The sequence below is a fragment of the Ctenopharyngodon idella genome, chromosome 15 (assembly GCF_019924925.1).
Source record: "Ctenopharyngodon idella isolate HZGC_01 chromosome 15, HZGC01, whole genome shotgun sequence".
Classification (NCBI taxonomy): domain Eukaryota; kingdom Metazoa; phylum Chordata; class Actinopteri; order Cypriniformes; family Xenocyprididae; genus Ctenopharyngodon; species Ctenopharyngodon idella.
The window spans coordinates 10756895-10771073 of NC_067234.1; the positions used below are offsets into that span (position 1 = coordinate 10756895).

The following is a 14179-nucleotide window of genomic DNA, read 5'->3' on the forward strand; positions in this document are numbered from 1 at the left end:
CATCCCTTCTTATCAAAGGCATCCAAAAAACCCAACCTCCCCGCCAAGGAAACCCATAACTCTAGACGTCCTCACCAAATGTATTTCCACTTTCTGCCGAGGCTATTACTCCATCAATACAGCCCACACTCTTGACGCAGTGTTTATACAGATGGTAGTCAACCTGAATGCCTATTACCACCGAGGTACCCGCCGCAGCAAAGTCACCATGGCAAAAATAAGCCAGTCGCATTTCAAAGTCATTTGCGGAATGACCGCCAGGTGGTGCAAAGCGACATTTTGTAAAACAGCTGCAATTGTTGCATTTTGAAATGTAGAACGGTCAGTGCCAATTGTCATCAGCTGCTAAATTTGTTAGCTCTAATGGCTTGCACTGAACCAAAGACTGACACGCGCTGATTTATCATTTATCTCAACCAAAGATTACAATTGTTCAGTGTTTACAGTCATAGAAGGTTTATGTTTCTGATATTTAAATACACAAAGTAGGCCTACTAGCAAATAGCCAAGATACGACGACAACGCAGCCCTGAAGTGTCAACGAAACTAGGCCTCCTTCCCTTTCCTTTCCCTATGTATTGATAAAACGTTATCAAAACGATTCCAGTTCGCATGGATCCGCAGAAACGACTCATTATTCTGTATTATGCGGACCAGACAAGTAAATTGGCAATGTCACTTTGTAAAAAAGACTAAGCGTCTGCACACATGCACATTCAAACACACTTACCTATAGACTAAACATGTAAATGAACGGCAAGAATGTATTAAAAGTCTTCTGTTTTCAGTAAAAAGGTGTCATTTAAGCGGCCCCTAAGTTAATAATTAACGATTTTTACAACCGAAGTGATTCAATCAAAAACCAACTCAAGCTTGATAATAACTTTTTCCTAGAGCTGCTGTAAAGCCAAAACAATCTCTGTCCATTAATTTTCCTATTATCACTGTGAAGCTGCTTTGAAATAATCTGTATTGTGAAAAGCGCTATATAAATAAAGATGACTTGATGGTCCTCTGAGCCCTCTAGGGAGCAACGTGGGAGACCTTCCTCATATTGAGTGGGCTGGATCAATTTTTAACAATAAGAAAAATCATGTCTGGGACAGGGGGTTCACTAAAATCTCCATGAACAGTTTTTGTAAAAGAACAAGTGTGGTGAGCATGAGGTTTTCCTTTTTTCATGAATAAGATTTAATTAAAGAATAAGAAGAACTGAGAGTACCCAGGAGTCATGGGGCACTGGATGAGGATTGCTAGGCAGACCGCACATCAGAGACAGCTGACTGAAAAAGAAAGATAGATAGATAAACAAAAAGTTAATAGGTGACCTGTGCTGGCTAAATGAGTCACAATGAGCACATTTTCAAAAATAAGTTAGATTTATTTTCACATTCTCTATTTAAAAAAGCCTCCAAAATGATGTATGATTTGTTCCAAGATACCACAATTGTTTGACATTAACATTAATAAGACAGACAGTCTATATTATATGTGTTATATATCAAATTAAGATCCACTGTAATGCACGGATCTAATATAATGTTACACAACAGATGTTTTTTTCCCAACAGTCAACTAAACGTTCATTTAAGACATAAGAGATAATGTTTGCATAAATACTCGCCAAGACTGATATTTTGAAATTCTGTAATTTTGTATATATTGGGATAAAATAAGCCAGTCGCATTTCAAAGTCATTTGCGAAATGACCGGCAGGTGCCGCAAAGGGACATTTTGTAAAACTGCTGCAATTGTTGCATTTTGAAATGTAGAACAGTCAGTGCCAATTGTCATCAGCTGCTAAATTTGTTAGCTCTAATGGCTTGCACTGAACCAAAAACTGACACGTGCTGATTTATCATTTATCTCAACCAAAGATTACAACAGTTCAGTGTTTGCAGTCATAGAAGGTTTATTTATGTTTCTGATATTTAAATACACAAAGTAGGCCTACTAGCAAATAAATAAATAAACTTGTTTGAGCAATTCCAGCATTATGGATGTGAAATTTGCAATCTGAACTTGAAATATTAATTCTCATATTAATTACCAATATATTGAATCATCTGTTTATATTTTTCAAAACACCTGAAAATACAGTACAGACATCAGAAAAAGCAATGCATTTGTGTAAAAAAAAAAAAAATACGTTTGTATTTCTGCCACAATCCATTGCTTACACTACGTCCTATGCCTTCCCTATTCAACTTACAGAAAAAGTGTAACTGACGCGACGCCAGTTTACACTTTCTTCATACGTTGAATAGCTACATATTTTACTTCATAACTTGTTAAATATGGCTTTTTTTTTTTTTTTTACCCGGAGCCATGTGTAGTTATGATGGATGAATGTTTATGGAAGCACTTTCTTCAGCTCATGCTCGTGAATCCTGTTCACTGCCATTATAAAGCTTGGATACATCATGATATTTATTAAAATATCTCTCTCTGTGTTTCTCAGAAAGAAGAAAGTCATATACACCTAAAATGGCTTGAGGGTGAGTAAAGCTTGGGCTAATTTTCATTTGAAAGTGAACAAAACCTTTAATTTAAGCCATTAGTCGACTAATCGCATGTTTATAGCCTATTACATTAATTAATATAATAAACCGCAACGAGCCCTTAAAATATAGAGGTGTATGCTAATTTAGTCTGCGCGCAAAAAGCATAAAGCACACATAAAGCATAAAGCACGCATAAAGCTTGCTGGAAAGCACCCGCAAAAGTAGCCTAATGATTATGAATGTGTCGTGAAAAATTAGACATTTTAATTATTTATTAAACTGCTATAAAATCAAAGCCACATGTCTAAGCAAGTTGTGTTCCAAATTTAAAGTTGATATCACAAAAAATTTAGGTTAGATTTTGGATAAGGTTTCCTGTTACAAATTAATAAATGTCTGTCACAATATCACTTCTATAACAAAACAGTCGCCAATATGGAATCTTAAGTCTAAGACCTTTCCAACAATGTGCTTTGTCGTGATTAGAAAAAGTTTGATTATAAAATAATTCAAATAAATTTTGTGATATGAAAATATGGGGAGGAGCCTGCTAAAAGTTATTTCTCAATGTCCAATTTCAAAATACAGTTGACAGGATAAATACTGAGGGTTTAAGCTTTCAAATGATACCTACAGTAATTTAATATGATTAATAAAATCTATAAAATCTGTCATGGAAAAAAGGCAATAAAATGAATCTGTGCTGGTAATCTGTTTCCCTTTACCCACAGGAAAAGCCCATTACAACAACATGTATTCTAAAAAAAGTAACCTGGTGATTATGAATACCTTAGGTAGAAGAGGCTTGGGTCTGGAGGCTTGGTCCTGGGATGAAATGCGGAGAAATCATCATTTTCAGTTTTCTATTAATGAATGTTTTGCTTTGTGAGATATCCAGTATTCTGTCTTTTACCAGCTGTTTAAATAGTATGTGTCATTTTTCATATTAATGTGTTTCTTTACGTATTTGGAAGCATGTTTAAGCAGACTGGTAAAACAAATGATATTTGAGGATACACTGAATTATGTGCAATTGGCCAAAAGGTAAAGGAGATAGTTAGGAACATAGATAGCTATTAAGGAGGGATATAAGTAGCCATATGATAACATCTGAAAACAAGAACACAGCTGCTGATGTATATTGGATAAAATGTTGTCTTAGATTGCATGCTCCTTAAAAGGTGAAGTAGTATGTTTTATCCAATCAGTAAACACTACTCATGTTTCCTGGTTTGAGTATATAAACACCGTTTCATGGGACTTCTAAAAGAGAAACTTTCCTGGCTGTGTGTTGAAGAAACCGCTGAAAGAAGGTAAAAATCAGACTTCTGACTTTTATTTTGACTCTTCTACCACAATATATTTCCAGTAGGTAATTCACACATCTCTTTTTTTAGTTCCTAACAAACAACAAAAAGTTTTATTGGTTTATATACTGTTAATAAAAGCTGGACATAAAAGTTGTCCGTTAAAATTACAATAAATAACACATACATTTAATACAAGAAGACTCTTTCTCTTTTTTTATGATTACTATGTGTAGTAGTATTCAGGGGTATTGAAATTAAGGTATACTGCTTTGACTGTGCCATTAGATGTACTGATGTTGCGCTCTTTTTAAATGTCTTTCTGCCTGTACTAGTTAACCATAAAAAAAAAAAAAAAAAGCAAATTCAGTATAATTTAAATTTAAATTTTTCAATTATATTTCAGACAAACTATGGATTATGACAAAAAATCAGACTATGATTTTCAAGGTGAAGAGAGGTACAGTATTCAAATGCTATTGATGTTTGACAACTAAAATACCATGATTTATGGGTGTTTACTTTTTTTTTCCAACTACTTCCAACACTTTCATGTCCCAGGTTTCACGTTCAATAACCCACTTTAGACATTTTACTAAACTATAAGTAACTTTGCAACTACACGTCAACTAGCAGTCAACAGAGTATTGATAGAATGCCTGCTTAATATCTGCTGTTTATTTTGATGCTCCCCAACAGATATTCTACTGACTTTAAGTAACTTTGCCAGAACATGTCAACTTAATCTACTAATCCTAATCCCTTATTCTACTCTATCCTAGCCCTAACAGTCTACTAATAGTCGACTAATACTCTAATAACTGGTAATTGACATGTAGGAGTAACATACTTATAATCAACAGAATGTCTAACCATCAAAATAAAGTGCACCCAAAAAGGATGATAATAATAATAATAATAATAATAATAATAATAAAATCATAATTATTATGTAATGTTTAGGACTTGTTTTGGTTTGTTTCTCTTGGTTTCCTGTTCCCTTTTGTTCTGTTTGTACTGTTTTCCCACTCTTCATTAGTTACTATGGATTTTGATTAGTTATTTACACCTGTTCTGTTTTTCCCTTGATTACTCCTTGTGTTTATAAGCCCTTGTGATTTACTACAACATGTTTGTTTTGCTGTTTTTCAGCATCTCCTACCAGAGTAAAGTAAATACAATGAAAGTTGCAATGCAGTGAAGTACTGTTTTCTGCCATTGCAGAACCTCCAACTGATGATCTAAATGTTTCTGTTTCTTTCTCTCTCTTTGTATGTTTTATTATAAAGTTTATTTCCAGACCGAGAAACACGTGAAACGTTCCGCAATCATTTCATTGAGACTGTTCGGCCTTTGATTGAGTTGATTGACTCTCTGCGGTTGATCGGGCTTGATGAGGATATTGGTCTGCCATCCATCGCAGTGGTTGGAGATCAGAGTTCTGGAAAGAGTTCTGTTTTGGAGGCTCTGTCTGGGGTGGCTTTACCTCGAGGAAGTGGTAAGAATCTGAAGTTATTGCTGCACCTTTTGACTGAAATGAGACGTTTGTATTGTCATATTGTATATTGCAGACTTTTTTTTGTCCCCTTCCCCCTTTTGAATCTGCAAAAGTTTTTGTGCCTTTTGGTGTACTTTAGTTAATAGAGGGTTTGAGGACATATCCCAGAGTCACAATCAATCCTCACTCAGAAGAAAATTGAACTTTAAAGTTATTAACATTAAATATGATGTTTTATTCATGATATTAGCCTCACTGCAATAGTTATAACTTAAAATACAAACCTTATTTTATTATTAAAAATATTACAAGTTTAATATAGAATATATAACATTAAAATATTAATACAAATAGGTTCATAATCATTTTCATTTTATGTTCTCCAGAAATTACAAAATTCAAATATGTTTTCCTGTTCAGTTCAATATACTATTCATAATAACATTTGATGCTTGACTTGTGAAACAACTAATTTGCTTTTTGTGATTGTTGGCCCATGTTGTAAACGTATAGTATATTGAGCATATCAGTGTAATATCAATAATAACAGCAAATTTTGTTAAATAACTACAGATAATTTTAACAGACAATGATTTGGTTACGTATGTAACACTGTGGCGACACAATGTAACCTCTCTGTTCCTTACATGCTGCTCCTCATTTTTATGAAAAACTTCCAGGAGATCTGACTCAGACATTTAAAAATGAAATCCATGCTGTTCTTGATTTGATGCGACAAACTGGTGAGGTTACTAAAAGAGAATTTGAATTTCTGAAAAAAATCCTATTACGCCAACATTTTATACCTTACCAAAAATTCATAAATGTCTTGAGTCTCCTCCTGGTCATCCAATAGTGGCAGGAATTGGCACATTAACATCTTCAATCTCTATGTTTGTGGATTTTTCATAAGACCACACTGTGAAAAAATGCCCTCCTTTTTGAAGGACACTACTCATATGTTGTCTTTCACTGACTCAATAAATCCAGTAACTGAGGATATATTATTGGTTTCTTTTGATGTTCAATCTTTATACACATGTATACCACACAAAGATTTAGGGGTATAATGGATCATGGTTGATCCATGATCTGTATGAACCAGGCCCCACTGTTTGGAATGCATGTGATTCGCGGATTAACTGCATGTAGCCATTTTAAAGTAAACGTTTATTATTTGCACGTGTTTGTAAGTCTTACCAATTTAAAACGCTCAAGTGTTTTTAAACAATTCAAATTCAAGAAGAGGCAAATTTCGCAATCGCATGTTGTTCCCTTTCGAAAGGGAACTCGCGCTGCGTCGAAATGCTAAGGGAAAGTCTCCATGTGAACCGGTGTCTGGAACGCTTATCAAATCTCGACAATATCATATTGACTGTAAACAGCCCATGACGTCATAACGATGCGACCTGAAAGTACAGTATCGCACAAAAGTGAGTACACCCCTCACATTTTAGCAACCATTTTATTATATGTTCTCAAGGGACAATACTATAGAAATGAAAATTGGATATACTTTAGAGTAGACAATGTGCAGCTTGTATAGCAGTACAGATTTACTGTCCTCTGAAAATAACTCAACATACAGCCATTATTGTCTAAATAACTGGCAACAAAAGTGAGTACACCCTAAGTGAACATGTCAAAACTGTGTCCAAAGTGTCAATATTTTGTGTGAGCACCATTGTTATCTAGCACTGCCATTAATCCTCCTGGGCATAGAATTCACCAGAGCTGCACAGGTTGTTGCTGGGATCGTCTTCCACTTCTCCATAATGACATCACGGAGCTGCTGGATGTTAGACACATGGTGCTTCTCCACCTTCTGCTTGAGGATGCCCCACAAGTGCTCAATAGGGTTCAGTTCTGAAGACATACTTGGCCACTCCATCACCTTCAGCTTCCTCAGCAAGGCAGTTGTCATCTTGGCGGTGTGTTTGGGGTCATTATCATGCCGTTCAGCCCAGTTTCTGAAGGGAGGGCATCATGTTCTGCTTCAGAATGTCACAGTACATGTTGGAATCCATGTTCCCCTCAATGAAGCGCAGCTCCCCAGTACCAGCAGCAATCATGCAGCCCCAGACCATGATGCTACCACCACCATGCTTGACTGTAGACAAGACACAGTTTTCTTGGTACTCCTCACCAGGGCGTCGCCACACATGCTGGACACCATCTGAGCCAATCAAGTTTATCTTAGTCTCATCAGACCACAGTGCCGTTTGCAAAGGTAGCCTCAAATTTTGATTTATTCCATGGCTAGATGGATTAAACTGAGACTGAAAGACAGGAGGAAGAGAAATATTGGAAGTGTGGACAGAGAAAGCTGTGAGAGACTCACCTGTGGGAGGAGGAAAGGTAATGGTAATGGTCGGAGAGGCCGCGGAACTATTACGAGCGGCCGCAGAACTATTGTGTGTGGCTGCGATAGACTGCCGGCTGGAATGAATGGCGGACAAGGAAGCGGCGCCCGCTGCTGCCTGCTGAAACTGAGGCGGGTTGGAGGCGAACTGTATGGATTGTGCCTCTGTTTGTTTTGAAACTTGCGTGTTGCTGGTAGGACGCGGAGAGTTTTGGTGCGAGCGCACAAGCAGATTGTGAAGTTGCGCTTTTGAATTCCTCTGGGAGAAATGGATACCCGCGTTGGATAGCGCTTGCCTGAGTGCGTTGATGGACCATTTCTCAACAGGAGGGACGGAAGGGCATGCTGCTGAAGAGGATGATGATGATGATGATGATGATGATGATGAAGGACGAGATGTATCACGGCGAGGATCGGCCGAGCCCTGTGATGATCTAGATGGAGGAGGAGAAAGAGGTCTTCTTGAGCGAGGTGTGTTGAGCTGGCTTGTGGAACGGTGAGACCGGCGACCTGGGCAATCAACAGGTGAAATATGAAGTGAAGGAGGATCCAGCCTGTTTGGGGAAAAATGTGCAGGTGTTTCTGGCACATTAGAAAGCTTGTCATCGGAAGTCAGTCATGATGCGGGTTTGGGCGGCAAAATATTGTACTAAGAGTTTTGAAAATGTACACCTTAGATGTGAAAATAGTAACAAAGCAAATAAAAAAAAAATCTGTAAATGGCAAAATAGCCATCTGGAGATGGACTTTGAGAACGCCTCCTCCAAGCGCTCCTCACCCATGATGAAGCACGAGGAGTTACTTGAGGTGGTCATTCATGCAGTGGCCAGATTACAGCTAGACTGGCCACATGAAAGAGCAAGTTTAAAGTTAGTGCAGATTATTGCCCGGTGGCCAGGGGGAGGGGTCTCAGTGATGGTCTTTCTCCTTCACATAATTTTGTGCCCTCAACGTTGACTTATTCAACTATTGTGAGTGCAAGAGCACTTGCTTATATGATTATACCCCAGTTGGAAGAGACACTCGTGGGCTATCTCTCTGGGGAGCTCATCGTCACTTTAAAAAAAATGTGAGGACTTGTCACCAAACTGTGAAGAGCAACATTCATGCTGGTAGGGAAGGCGTTTCAGTCATTGGGTCATGCTGGTGCTGCTCTGCACACTATGGTAAGCACACCAAGCTGACCTGCTGAAAAAAAAGCTCCCGGGGATGGGGCACGTAAAACATATTAAGTAGCTCCTTACCGACACCCTCACGTCACCGCTGTTGCATCCCCACCACCTCCAGTGTTTCGGGGGGCAGCGGTTTCAAGAGAAATGTTAAATATTCAGTTGCTTGCTCCATGAGGATATTTAATAATAGTAATAATAATAATAATAATAATAATAATAAGTTTAATTTATATAGCGCCTTTCCCAAGCTTAAGGACGCTTCACAATATCCTAATGAACAAACAATCATTTCACACATAATTCCAGGACAGTAGACATTTGCCCAGTCTAAAACATGATCAATTGCAATTGCATATCGCAATACAGTCAAAAAACACAAAGAAAACGTAACATTGTATTACAGACAACATAGAATGGTGGACAGTTGAAGCATAAGTCAGGTGCATATGACTAATGGTATTCAAGAAAGCATTATGACTGAGTTTTGAAAAAAGTTTAAGAAGAAACACATAATGAATGATAATATTGTTTTTTTTTAGACTTAAATTCATGCAGTGTGGTTAATGTCCTAAGTGCCAAGGGCAAAGAATTCCATAGCTTAGGAGCTACAATGGAGAAAGACCTGTCACCCATAGATGACAAAATCTTGGTACACATAGAAGTTCACTACCAGAGGATCTGAGAGGTCGAAGAGGGAATATAAGGAGAAAGCAAGTCAAAGAGATAGGAAAGAGCAAGACCATTGAGTGACTTTAAGGTAAGCGAAAGAAATTTGTAAACAATGCGAGAAGACACAGGTAACCAGTGGAGGTTAAATAGAATAGGAGTGATATGAGCAGACCATTCAGTGTAAGGTAACATACTTGTGGCAGAGTTTTGAATATATTGCAGATGGGTGATGGAGTGCGCTGGTAGTCCAGAAAAAAGAGCATTACAGTAATCAAGGCGAGATGTGATAAATGCATGTACTAATGATTCAGCATCGTTTGGGCTGACATATGGACGGAGTTTGACAATACGGTGAAGTTGAAAGAATGCAGCTTTACAGAGTTGACTAATATGAGCATCTAAGTTCAGTGAATAATGTCCAAGTTTTTGACGGTGACAGATGTAATAATTAATGTAGCTTCAAGGTCAAGTCTGGGAGCATTAGTTATGTTTTTTGTTAGAGTTGGGGAACCGATAATTAAGATTTCTTTTTTAGTCAGATTCCAACTGAGAAAATTGTCAGGTCTTTAATTAATTGATACATGATGATAGTGATGCAGTCTGGTGAATAGAGTCCGGTTTGCAATCGGTGTATATCTGAATATCATCAGCATAACAGTGGTATTGAAAACCATGGCAGCGAGTAATTTGTCCCAAGTCACCAGAAAGTAAGAGGTTATTGATAACCTTTACTAAGGCAGTTTCAGTACTGTGATGTGAACGGAAACCAGACTGAAATATATCAAACTGATCATTGAGAGCTAGAAAAGACTGCAGTTGAGTGGCAATAACCTTTTCAATGATTTTTGAGACAAACGGTAGATTGGAAATTGAAAGATAATTAACGAAGTCAGCCATTTAACATTCACCCATCAAGATGTTGCATCACAAGACATTGCCTCACCAGATGTTGCGTCAAAATTAGTACCCCTTTTGGAGACGGTGGCAGCGTGGAAACTATTGCCAAACATATATCCTTTGGGTTTGAGAACTGTAGGAAAAAGCTACAGAATACAGTTTGCACACCGTCCTCCACGCTTCAATGGCGTTGTCTTCACTACCGTGAAACCGGAATAGTTGCACTTGCTGACTGCTTACCAAGCTTACCAATATCAGGTTCTTCCATTTGGCCTAGCCTTGTCACCTCACACATACACAAAATGCATGGATGCAGCTCTGGCTCCATTGCGACTCCAGGGCATCCACATTTTAAATTACATAGAAGACTGGCTGAATTTGGCCCAGTCTCAAGAGCTTGCGCTGAGACGTAGGATGTTGTCCTTGTTCATCTTGTATCTCTTGGGGTTGAGATTCAACGCAAAGAAGAGTGTTCTGTCTCCTGCCCAGAGGACATCGTATTTAGGGGTTGTATGGGACTCGGTCACCAGGCGGGCACAGCTGTCCCCTACACGTGTCAAGTCCATCTTAAACACCCTGAACGATATTAGGCTAGGTCAGGAAATTACTTTCTATCACTTTCAAAGAGTTCTAGGCCTTAGCAGTTGTTTCCACGATAATACCTTTGGGCCTTCTGCACATGAGACCATTTCAGCTGTGGCTATGAGCCAGGGGATTTCATCCAAGGGCCAATCTCCAGAGGCAAATAAGCGTTGGGGCACAGGCCGAGTGCTTCGTGCCCTTTCTAAATCCATGTTTATGGTAAGCGCATGCGCTGAATGCTTCGTTCACTTTCTAAAATCCATGTTTATGGTAAGGGTTACATGCTGCAGGCTTCGTACCCTTTCTATGTGGCTCAGACCCTGGTTCCTCACCTGTCTCAGGCGTAAACCTTCATGTTTGGCCCCTGAGGGGGACCGGCTGAGATATACTGGACTTCCAGTGGATGTAAATGAGACCATTCTGAGTGCTAGGGCTCCTTCCACCAGAAGAATGTACACCCTTAACCCTCAATTGGTCCTTGGGGTCAATCGACTTTTCCTTAGTTTAAAAAAAAAATGGTTCCCTTCATCTCAGTGGAATAAGATTTTGTGACTTTTTCTACATTATCTATCTATACACACACAGACAAAAAAAAAAAAAAAAAAACTGGGCTTGATTAGGTTGCTTTTTTTTTTTTTTTTAACAAATCTGGTCTTTGGGGCCAGTTGAAAATGAATGGGAAATGTGAAAAAATGCGTTTTTCTTTATAATTTGTCAAAAAAAAAAAAAAAAAAAAAATGTATATATATATATATATATATATATATATATAATAAAAAATCTGTCATAAATACGAACATTTCCATACCACAATGAAGGCCTGGTACTAGAACACAAATGCAATGTGGAACGAACATGACCACACACACACGTACACAGACAGAGGTGTGACTGCAATAGAATTCATTTTTATAGAAATTGGCAAATAAAATCAATAATTCCTCCATACATCTAAAAATTTTCACACATAAATGAAGGCCTGGTACTAGAGCACAAAAACAATGTGGAACGAACATGATCACACACACACACACACACACACACACACACACAGGTGTGTGTTCACTATTCACTCCTGTTCATATCTGCTTATGCTGTTTTTTTTGTTTGTTTGTTTGTTGTTTTGTTTTTGTTTTTTTTGATGGTTTTATTTACGTTTTTAAAATTAATTTCTCATTCTAAAGTTAATTATTTTATTGAAGTAAATAATATGATTAAAATCAAGTCTTTTAGTGGTAACTTATGTGCATTTTTGCAAATTTATGTGGCATTATTGCAATAACAAGACACTTCAAAAGACCTCAAATAACAAAAATATCAAAAAGGCGGGGCATAGAGGAGCAACAATAATGTACGGTATGTGTAAAATAATGACTTTTTTGAACTTAAAACCGTGTAAACACACTGCATTAAACCAAATACACAAAATAATGTTCTTTTTAGAACCATAATTTGACCCCTTTAATGGGAAGTTTTATGACTGTTTTATAAGCTTACGTTCCACCGGGTCCAAACAGACCCTGGAATGCAAAAGAGATATACATTTTTGTAATGCATTAGGAGGGTTAAAACAACATGCTACACTGCAGTCAGTTGTCTCACTGGCGTTCGAATTTGGATTATGTGCTTACACGTCCACATTACCAACTCGGCACAATTGGGTTACTGGTTATGAATGAATACCAACCCAAATTGTATCAAATCAACCCTCCTTACCCAACAGTCTCACTACAGTGTTTGGAATAAATAAATAAATAACTCTGCATTTTTAGTGTAGAAATGGACAAAAATATATGAAAATGTAAACACAATGTGTTGGCTACATGTGCATGTAAGTGAAACATTGCAATATTCACCAAACATGGCTGAATATTGAATAATTTATGTTTAATACCAAATTTTAACAGTTACTTGCCTGTAATAAACACTGAAAGTTGGGGGAAAAAAAACATGTATTTTAGAGAATCTACAGGATTAAAGAGTTTTTAGTCTCTGCTTTTAAGCACATTGTGGCTTTTTCAGTTCCCAGTCACCGGCCACCACTCAATTAATTTTGGTGTGAGAGAAAACATTCAGACAAAACCCTTCGATTTTGAAAGAACGTGCTCTTAGCTGTAGGCAGTTTCAAAGTTTTCTCTCCCCTCTGCTGAATATGAATGATTATCAACCCAAACTGGGTCAAATCAATCCAGCTTCCTAAATCAACTGGCCTAGGCACTTCGGTGTGCCCATAGGAGAGATGATATATCTCTTACACAAAAGGAAACACTTTCTTTAAAACACAGTCTTTAAACATTTGTTTTTGTTTTTTTTTTCTCACTGAAAATATTTTCCTCTGCTATTCACATTACAGTTTTTTTTATTCGCTTTGGTGCTATTTTCACAAGTAAGGTGTACATTTTCAAAACTCGTAGTACTAATCTCACAACAGAGATCATCAAAAGTGCACTTTTTTCAAACATTTCAGCATATTTTCAATTGTTTTAGTACAATACACAAAATCAGAAAGTATCCTTTTCACAACACAAAATAAGTATTTCATCTATATAAATGTTTCATCCGCAGTAGCTGCCTTTCATAATGCTATTACTATCAAACTTTTCATTTACATCTCTTTTCGTTCAGTTTAATACATCTGTCTGTTATTTAATCCAAGTGATCTTAATGGTTAATCAATGAATCATTTGGTGATTTCTATAGATACAGATTGTGTATATATATATATATATATATATATATATATATGTATATATATATATATATATATGTATATATATAGTTTCTACTTTGTTTGCAATTACCGATACGGATAATCATAATCACCAAATGATTAACCATTAAGATCACTTGGATTAAATAACAGACAGATGTATTAAACTGAATGAAAAGAGATGCAAATCAAAAGTTTGATAGTAATTGCATTACGAAAGGCAGTTACTGTGAATGAAACATTTATATAGATGAAACACTTATTTTGCGTAGTGAAAAGAATACTTTGTGATTTTGTGTATTGCATTAACACAATTGAAAACATGCTGAAATGTTTGAAAAAAGTGCACTTTTGATGATCTGTTGTGATATTAGTACTAAGAGTTTTGAAAATGTACCAATTGCTTGTGAAAATTGCACCAAAGCAATTTAAAAAAATGTATTCTATAGACATAGTATCTATAGAAATTATTTGCAAT

The 14179-nt window shown here is 36.9% G+C and overlaps 1 protein-coding gene across 3 annotated transcripts in view; it reads left to right on the forward strand.

The window, feature by feature from the left end:
• Positions 1 to 3314: 3314 nt before the first annotated feature.
• LOC127496156 (interferon-induced GTP-binding protein Mx-like) overlaps positions 3315 to 14179 on the forward strand; it is a 34868-nt gene continuing 24003 nt past the window's right edge. The window contains exons 1-3 of one of the 3 annotated variants that reach the window (XM_051863836.1): positions 3315 to 3817; positions 4218 to 4271; positions 5101 to 5309. In XM_051863836.1, the coding sequence (XP_051719796.1) occupies positions 3759 to 3817; positions 4218 to 4271; positions 5101 to 5309 (322 nt within the window). In that variant the 5' untranslated portion in view covers positions 3315 to 3758. The remainder of the gene's footprint in view (positions 3818 to 4217; positions 4272 to 5100; positions 5310 to 14179) is intronic. The other 2 variants (XM_051863835.1, XM_051863834.1) reach the window with 2 other exon arrangements.